At 35.2% G+C, this 10,235-nt stretch overlaps 1 protein-coding gene across 1 annotated transcript in view; it reads right to left on the bottom strand.

Moving 5' to 3' along the window:
- Nucleotides 1–2,397: 2,397 nt before the first annotated feature.
- The window catches only part of LOC124603273 (sedoheptulokinase-like), a 107,265-nt gene continuing 99,427 nt past the window's right edge, over nt 2,398–10,235 (bottom strand). Inside the window, exon 8 of the mRNA XM_047136385.1 lies at nt 2,398–8,819. Within this exon, the coding sequence (XP_046992341.1) occupies nt 8,636–8,819 (184 nt within the window). The 3' untranslated portion in view covers nt 2,398–8,635. The remainder of the gene's footprint in view (nt 8,820–10,235) is intronic.

Raw genomic sequence — 10,235 nt, 5'->3', positions numbered from 1 at the left:
TCTGGCAACTGAAGCCACACTGTTTTTTTGTTGTGCCTATCTGCGGCTCAGCATCTCCGCTATATGGTGAGTGACAACTTTCTTTTTCATAGTACTGTTACATTCCATCCTGGATTTCCCATTGTTTAATTATGGTATTCAATTACACAGTGGAACATAATAAACCACCCACATTCTGCTGGTCACAAGCTGCTGCGCACAGCCACGAGTTGCTACACACTGCTATATTGACTTGCTGATGTTTTCATAGTGATGCCCAACAGTAAGTGTGTAATTTACTGTGGTACAATCCATGTTTCTGTGTCTATTTACTGATAAACTTCCCTACTACAGTGTGAGTGGTTAACTTTGCCAGATTAAAGCCTAGATTTGTAAATTTATTATAGTTTGTATGTGTGAATGTGAATTTCATGGTGTATACTAGTGATGAAAAGCCCTCTTTAACACTGTCATATGGTTGGTAAACAGAGAGCTGGCTGCACAGCAATATTAGTATACTTTTATAATATAATAGTTTAGCTGTTTATTACTGCAAAAATTGGTCACCAGTTAAAAAGAAAATTTGTTATTAGCAGGTGGTGCTTTAATGTCAATATGTCTGCTGGAACTTGTGTTTATTTGAAATGAACAATATCAGTAAAAAAAAACTTGCATGACTTTAAACAATGAACTGTTCTGGCATCCATATGAAAAGATTCTGAGAAGCCATAAGAATGTTGAATAAGGACAGAGTGTCGTGGCAAGTAGAAAAGACAAAATATTTATAATATGTGATCAAAATATCTGGACACTTATTAGTGGACATTAATATGGGGTATGTCTACCTTTTGCCTTCATGAAAGCTTCAATTCTGCTGGGGACAGTTTCAGTGATGCATCTGAATGTATTTGGGGGAATAGTAGCCCACTCATTCTCAAGAACTGAAACCTGAGAAGGTAGTGATGTTGAAGGCTGGGGTCTGGAGTGATGTTGCCATTCTGACTCATCCCAGGGGTTATCCATTGGGTTCAGGCCGAGAATCCAGGCAGGCCAGCCCTTTCAAGAATGTTATTGTCCAAATACTGTTGCCTCCCAGATACTGCAGGATGCAATGTCTAGCCGATACAATCAATCTTCAGCTCTGAACTGTTCCGCTACTGTACGCAATAGACAATGCTGTAAAATGTGCACAACCTTCTATATTTAGTGGTTTTTTTTTCCAACAAAATAAAGGAACCACACTCTAATCATGAAAAATATTCCTGTATCTTAACACCACCTCCTTTTTACTTCACTTTCAGAACTATACATAATGACAAGTAACATTCTCCTGCCTTTTGCCAAACTCAGACCCTTCCATCGGACTGCCACAAGGTCTATTGTGATTCATCACTCCAAAAGGCTCATTTCCAGTCGCCCATGGTCCAGTGGCCTCTTTACACTACCTCCAGTGTCACTTAGCACTGATTCCAGGAATGTGTGGCTTATAAGGTGTTGCTCGACCTTTGTCTCTCACTCTTTTTTTAACTTCATACACACAATCATTTTGCTAGTTAGACTGCTGGTAGCACTTTGGAACTCATGAATGATCCCTTGCACTGATTTAATGCAATTTTTTACAACCACTCTCTGCAATGCTCGATGGTTCCTGTTCATCTGTACCTGAGACCTGCTTCGCCTTGGTTTGGTTTGGCTGTAGTTGTTCTTTTGCATTTTCGCTTCACAATTATATCATCAACAGTCATCTTCAGCAGCTTTAAAAGGGTTGACATGCCCTCGGTGGATTTATTACTTAGGTGACATCCAATGATGAGTCAATGTTCAAAGTCACTGAGCTCTCCTGACAAACCAATTCTGCTGTTACTGCTTCTCTACTAATGACACAACTCTCCCTGCCTCTGATTATAATGGCACTTCCACTTCCCATGACATCTAGAGCTCAACCACACATTATCTGGGAGTGTCCAGATGCTTTTGGTAAGATATGTAGGAACCAAATCAATATGAATAGAAATAATTAAGACATTCAAATGGAATAAATAGTGAATTATGAAGATGAAGTGCTGAGCAGCAGATATAATAAATAAGTGCTTATAAAGTCTTCTATCCAGCATGTATGCACTGATATGCTGCCCCCCCCCCCCCTCCATATCTAGTAGTAATTTCTGGTGCCAAGTAACTCAAATCTGCTTTAGTCCAGCAGAATGAACACTTTAGGTACATACAAGAAAACCATTTTTATGCTGACAACTCCTTAATAAGCTTACTGCTCAAAGAATATCATAATTAAATATCAACAAGTATTTCAACAGGCACACAGTCTCAAAACATTTAGGCACACAGTCTCAAAACATTGCAGGAGACATAACAGACAGACAATTTCTATTGGCAAAAATTTTATTGGAAATTATTGCAACCAATAACACTAAAATATTACAGTTTCTGAATGAATTCAGCTGTGTATAAAATATGAAATATTAGGAATGCTTTTTTCAAAATAAAATTCAGTCATGAGGTGCACAATTGAGCACCTTACAAGTGATTTTTATTTTGAAAAAACAGGGACCACAGTTCTGAACAAATAACAGCTATGAATAAAATCTTGGGAATGATTTGGACCTGAGATTCTCAAAGCATTTTATGAAAGTAATATATCCCACTTTAGCACAACAAGCCCATTCAAAACTTATATTTTTGTAGCTACTATGGTCTGTTTTTAAAGGCACTGTGACATTTAAGCCATGGATGGATTTTTTGTACAATAAAAAATGATCTGTAGTATTTCAAAGTAAAAGAGACAGGAAGACAGCATGTTCTTAAATCCTTAGTTACCTTAGCCCAATAGTCATTGCAGTCAAGTTTCAACACCAAGTTATTATCAAATGAAAAGAATGTACCCTAAATTTTAACAAATTTCAGCATACTGAATCTAGATTGTGAGTTGGAATGAAACACTGTGTTTGTGAAATGAAAATCTATTGAAATAAGAATAAATTGTTGACATTTCATGAGTACAATAACAATGATAATAGTAGTAGCTACAATAATAACAATTTCAAGCAGATGCAAATCATTCCCTCTTTTTATGTGACATATTACAAAAATATGCACAATTTCTAACAATATAATAAGTATTGTAAATTACTCATGTAATACATGGTCCATGCATGTTGTGCATATAGTTATTATTTGTACTTCATGTGGAAACAATAGGAACTAACATAATAAACACTATATAAATACAAATATCTCCAAAACAGTACTATATCACAATCTTATATGAAGTGGAAGTACAAAAACAACAACATCACTCCCTTCATAAAAAGAAGTTTAAACTCCCTTCAAATTTTAATATACCATAATCAGTTTCAATTTAATGCTGTGTTGCACTGATATAACTAATTTCTTTTATCTGCATTTCAAATATAATAATTGCAACTAACTTTTGATCCTTAAACTACAAATAAATCTTTTTATAAATAAATATATAGAGGAACTAATTTATAACCTGCAATATCCACTCTCCCACTTATAGAATATTTTGGGAGTTCTTCAAGGTTTCGTCATATAACATACAATAACAATAGATAAAAATACAGTTGTATACACACTGAAAGAGCTGAGCACAGCTTAGCTCCAAATAACAAACGGTGTGATTTTCAGTCATACCAGTTATGGAAACTAACAACAATACAATTCAATATATTAAAAAATTGTTGTAGTTCGGCTTCACCCCCCCCCCCCCCCCCCCCACACACACACACACAACCATGCACCACAGTGTGAAGTACAAGTGCAGCAATATGATTACACTTTTCTTAAAAAGAAGATTCTGTTTCTGTGTGTGTGTGCGTGTGTGTGTGTGTGTGTGTGTGCGCACTTGTAACTAAGATATTTATGAAATTAGTGATACCAAATATGGAAGACCTGTATAAGTGAGGATGCTAAGAACATACTGGTAAGCACAAATAGCTTACCAAACATTTGTTTATGGTACAGAGTGTATGTCTGGAGGTGGTTGCAATACACAATGAGCTAACAAAAAATTATAGCCGAGTTTATAAAGAAAGCAATATACTTCTTACAGCACAGAACCCTGTAAGGGAACAATATGCTAGCACAGACCAATAATTTTTGTAAGAGTAAGGACTGTGACTACAAAAGAAATTCTTCCATCGGGAGTCAAAGACAGACAGAAAATATCTGTTAATTACTGGTAAACAAAGCAATTTGTCACTGAGAACCAAAAGATAAGAGGAGACTATGATTCTGTTGTAAATCCTTCTGATATGTCATTTGCTGATACTTGTTTAAAGAAGTGGTGGACTTTTTCTCACTGTGTTTGCTATATAATCTGATTAAAGGATTGTAGTGATTTTGTTTGTTATTGGTCTTCTGTTATGATAGTGAATATTGAGTAATTTATCTGTTACTGATTTATAAGTTCTTACACCTTAACTTAATCTTAATGCTTTCTGGTCATTACCCCCAAAATTTATGCACACCTACAGCTCACCATTTACAGAATAAAGGGGCATGTAATCACAGCAACAATTAAAAATGTATTGTTCCAAATTTTCTATTGATTGCAAATATTGTTCACTCCCGAAACATTGATTTTCTGAAAATTAATGGTGGGAAGAAATCTCATTATATAATAAGTTTAAAGTCCAATAAATTATCATCATCAATAAATTTTTACTTCGAAATTTTTAGATAAAAAGTGGCCATTAAATGTGTAACATGCATGATTTTGGTGAGAGAATAGTGGAGGGTGAGAGAATAGGTGTTGTTTAAATGCTCCATCATTATGGGCTCAGACAGGCCAATTGGGACTGACCAGCCGCCATGTTATTCTCGGCCAATGATGTCATCTGGATGCAGTATGGAGAGGAGTGGGGTCAGCACACTGCTTTCCAGACCATTGTCAGTTTTACAAACATTGGAACTACTGCTTGTCATTCAAGTAGCTCCCCAACTGGCTTCAAGAAACTGAGAGGACCCCGCTCCAGCCCTCCCACCAAGGAAAAACCCCTGGCAGTACTGGGAATTGAACCCAGGTCCTCTGCATGGCAGTCACCATGCTGACCACTCGGCTATGGAGGTGGAGGGTGAGAGAATAGGTGTTGTTTAAATGTTGCTGCACTGCTGTGTCTGAAGTTATAAACTGGATTTTGAGACTGTTAAATGTCAGTGACTGAATGGCATTAAAAGGGCCTTTAAAACTGGTAAATGTGATTCCGGTCGGAGCTACTGGTGGTAGTGGTCATTTGCATGAGGAGCCCTTGCTTATGTGAATGTGTGTGTGTGTGTGTGTGTGTGTGTGTGTGTGTGTGTGTGTGTGTTTCCCTTGCTGAAGAAGACTTTGGCCAAAAGCTATAATACACAACAGTATTTTTGTTATACCCATCTGTAACTCAATGGGCCAACTTTATGGTGAGTAGCAATCTGTCCTTTTCCTAATCTTGTTGATATTCCAACCTAGAGTTTCCAGAATATGATTTTAAATTTACAGGAACTTACTTTCCAGTTTAGTGAAACAAAGGATTAATAAATCTTTGTAGCACCTGGAATAACATTAGGCACGTAGGTTATGCAACATGCTGAAAACCTGAATTCAGATAAATCAGTATTTGTAAATACCAAAGCCTCTGTAGCTGAACTTATAATAAAGAATCCTCTTTGCTTCTGAGAAAATTAATTTTGAAAGCTGTGGCTATAGGAACAAAGATGTTTCTGCTATAGTAATGTGTGATATCTCTCAAACAATAGGAAATACATTTGTGTGTTAGCTTAACTGTATTAGATTCATTTTGTGTATTTGTCATCCCTGTCTCATTAAAGTCTTACATTGGAAAAATATTCACTTTATTACTGCATAAGATTAAGTATATTTTAGATTACTGTACAGTAAAGTCACAATTAGCACACAATATACTGATATGTTTAATTCGTGCTGCAGAAGATTAATTGGCACACAGTACATATACTGCAAATTTTTATCAGAAGTGAGCACTAGAAAATTCCTGGACACTTCAGTCTTCTTGCAAAGTTGGCTTTCTTTATATACTTGAGGAAAAACAAGAAATTCTGTCAAATACTGAGTGAAGAACCAGTAAATGATCTAGAACATGAATCCTACTGAATATCTTAGTTTGTGTGGGGGAAAAGAAAAAGATAATGAATACTGCAGGCTACAAAAAATGTTTATTTGTGGTAAATCATGATAGATAACCTGATAAGCAAATATATGATGGAAATATTGCATAGATTAAAGTGAAAAAGCACCTAACAGAAAACAGATACCCCAAGATGAATAAAAAATAACGAATATGAGTTTTAGTTTTAAGAACAGTGTGTGATCTCATACGAAACACACTGTATGCCAAATAAAAGACAGCAATGAGGATTCTGTAATGCATAGCATGGTATACATCTGAGAACCATGGAACACTCACAGTTTTTCAGTTAAAATATGATAAGCCTGAAACTGTTTTGTAAAACAGTGAGTGATGTACCCTTCAATTTGAAGAGACACAAAGAAAGCATAAAAAACTAGTGGATAAGTGAGCTTATAGTAGATGACAACTGCCCAGAAAGGTTTCATTTGATCTGATTCTAACAACTTGTACAGTGTCATTTATCTAAGTTCTGATAGCTGATCAGAAGTTGACATAAAGAGAGTGGATGGAATAATTTCACAACTTTATGGACTGAGAAACAACTGAAAAGTTTTTTTCCATGTGTTATCAAATCTGCTAACCATTAGAGATTACTATTAGACATTATTAAGTGTAGAGAACAAAGTAATATAAGATACTGAGCATGGTGAGATGCCAAAATATTTACATGGAAGAAAATTTTTAACTGTAGCACTTGGTACATGAGTACTTGTCTTTAGAAGCTCGTAATGCTACATGAACAAGAATATAAGACAGGTACAGTCATCCATTACAGAAAGTTTTCTAATTCTCTAATGCATTGATACATGCTCTTCATGCACATCAAAACTAACTATGATTCTACATATAATGATAAAATTTTAACAGGTCAATCAAATACAATCCTGTATAAATGTTGACAGGCAAGAAACTGGCAAATTACCTTATATTTTTGCTGCATTACAAAAGAACTATAAAACTATTTTAAAGCTTTTTAGGTAACAGTTTCCTACATAACTGTTTTACATGCAGTACTCTGCTTTAAAATTTCCTGTTACAATATCTGAAGCACGTCAAGCTGTGAAGAAATTGTAAACCCAATAACTTTTACATTGAATTATGATTCATGTTTGTTCCATGTAATAAATACCAATGTCTGTTACCATATGAAATGAGACCTTAAGCTTATAGCAGAACAAACAAAATCATACACTGCAGGGGACAGCAGGGCATTAACAGCAACATTAACCAAAATGCTGGTTTCCAGTCTCTCTGAGACAATCTTATACATTTTTATTTGTTGCCCTAAGAGAGCTTTAGCTAACAAAGGATGGATTAATGTCAGGCAAGGCTTTCTGGTGATCACCACTTGGCAAATGTATGAGATTATCTAAACAGTGAAACTAGATTACACAGTGATAAATAGAACTGGTCACATATCAGAGAAATGTAAAATAAAATCCATCAAAATTTGGAAAATGCATGAGATTATCTAAAAAATGAAACCTGATTACACTGTGATACATAGAACTGAGCACATATCAGAGAGCACCACATGTAAATGCATGAGAGTATCTAAAAAATGAAACCAGATTACAATTTGATGATATCTTGACTCTTTCAAATAGCTGAGATCTGAAACAAATGGAATCATCTGCTATGGCTGTGTGTCACCAATTCTGATCACCTAGGAAAACTGTGTAATATTTAGATGTAACAAAACAAAAATTAGGAAAGGCAACCCATTCACTTGAAGCAGATTGGTACATGGTGCATAAACAAACGTAATAGCAGAAACTTTACTAGCATTCAAGTAACTGCTCTTGTTCTCTTGGAAGTACATCTGCCAAATTTACTACTTGTAACCTCCAGTATTCACAAGCTTGATTGTAGAGAAGAAAAATCTATCTGAAAATGCTGACCACACTCAGTGGTGAAAATCTAAATTATGTGACACTATGGCAACATTTACAGCTGTATAAATAGTCTACCCCAATTAACCTTCTCTCCTCTTCCATCCCTCCTCCACCCTCAAATCAAATCTGCATTTCCTGGTTATCTTATTGTTTTCTTGTACTCCCTTCAGCTCAGATAACAGAAGCTTGGTATTCATTCTTGTTGTGCAGTTCTTAGAATGAGTTTAATTTCTCTGTTATATGAGAACAGCCAAATTTACTTTTTCACTTATAAACTTTCACATGCTTAATCATGCTTCTGGCCTCCATCTTGATTTCTTTTGATTGGTACAGTACATAACCTATTTCTGTAGTTAACTACTCCTCGACCCACATTACGTATAATGATATGTTTTTAAAATCAATATTACTGCTCAAAATATAGTTTGAGCAGTTCTAACTAGCACTATCTTCATTTTAATTTCTTGGCCTACTCATTTCCATGCAAGCATAAATCAGGAAATCTGTATGACAAATGTCATACAAATTGCCTTTTGACAAAAAATATTACTCTGACAGAGATTGTTTGACCAGTTACAGCTAAGACACAGACAAGGCTGATAAAGCCGCTCCCATAGCAGCATCTCCTCCAGATACAAAATCAATTGGCAATTGATACCAATGCTGAACTTCTGCCTGGAGAACTTTATTACGAGTTAGTGCAGAGCCAATACCTAATATCCGCTTTATACTTGAATCCAACAGCACTTCTCTTGGCATCATGCTATATTTTAGGAAGGCAAAGTGAAGAATTATAAATTTTATATTATTAATTATCTCTCCTGTAAGTAATTTATTAATAATCACTGTTTCAAAGTACATTTAATTTTTAACACCAGAACTAAGTCTATGATTGTAAAAGGATCATCTTTCTAAATTACTATTCAATGAGAAGACAGGGTGAAAGGGAGAAAAAGAAAGATAAAGAAGAGAAGACAATCACACACAACTTTCAAAAACAAAGATTATATGACAACATTTTTAAAGAAGATATCAGTTATTTTGAATGGTATTATCATTTTTTACCTTCATTCCCCCCTTCCTCTCTGTTCTCTTAACATATCCTTATATATATATATATATATATATATATATATATATATATATATATATATATAAAAACAAAGATGAGGTGACTTACCGAACAAAAGCGCTGGCAGGTCGATAGACACACAAACAAACACAAACACACACACAAAATTCAAGCTTTCGCAACAAACTGTTGCCTCATCAGGAAAGAGGGAAGGAGAGGGGAAGACGAAAGGAAGTGGGTTTTAAGGGAGAGGGTAAGGAGTCATTCCAATCCCGGGAGCGGAAAGACTTACCTTAGGGGGAAAAAAGGACAGGTATACACTCGCACACACGCACATATCCATCCACACATACAGACACTAGCAGACATATTTAAAATATGTCTGCTAGTGTCTGTATGTGTGGATGGATATGTGCGTGTGTGCGAGTGTATACCTGTCCTTTTTTCCCCCTAAGGTAAGTCTTTCCGCTCCCGGGATTGGAATGACTCCTTACCCTCTCCCTTAAAACCCACTTCCTTTCGTCTTCCCCTCTCCTTCCCTCTTTCCTGATGAGGCAACAGTTTGTTGCGAAAGCTTGAATTTTGTGTGTGTGTTTGTGTTTGTTTGTGTGTCTATCGACCTGCCAGCGCTTTTGTTCGGTAAGTCACCTCATCTTTGTTTTTATATATAATTTTTCCCACGTGGAATGTTTCCTTCCATTATATATATATATATATATATATATATATATATATATATATATATATATATATATATATATATATTTTATGTGTGTGTGTGCCAGAAGAAATACGTATAAGAAAGCTGATTTTAATTATATTCTATTAATCGATTAGGTAGCTAACTGAATTATTATCATGCAAAATAATAGATCAACACTTTTATGATTAATACATTATTATTGTACTGTGGCCATTATTCCTTAAAGAATTTGATACATGATATTAATGAATAAGCAAGTAACAGTAACACATCAGAGATTTCTTAACAGCAGTACAATACTTGTTCTACATAAGGAACAAAGATAATGTGAGGAAAGCAATTTCTTCTTCTTTCTTTTCATGAAACATTTCTGTTTATGACAGTTGGCCACAAAGTCTCTTTCA

This window comes from Schistocerca americana, chromosome 1 (genome assembly GCF_021461395.2).
Source record: "Schistocerca americana isolate TAMUIC-IGC-003095 chromosome 1, iqSchAmer2.1, whole genome shotgun sequence".
NCBI classification, from domain to species: domain Eukaryota; kingdom Metazoa; phylum Arthropoda; class Insecta; order Orthoptera; family Acrididae; genus Schistocerca; species Schistocerca americana.
Note: the sequence above shows the minus strand (reverse complement) of the source record. Positions and strands in the feature narration are given on the sequence as shown.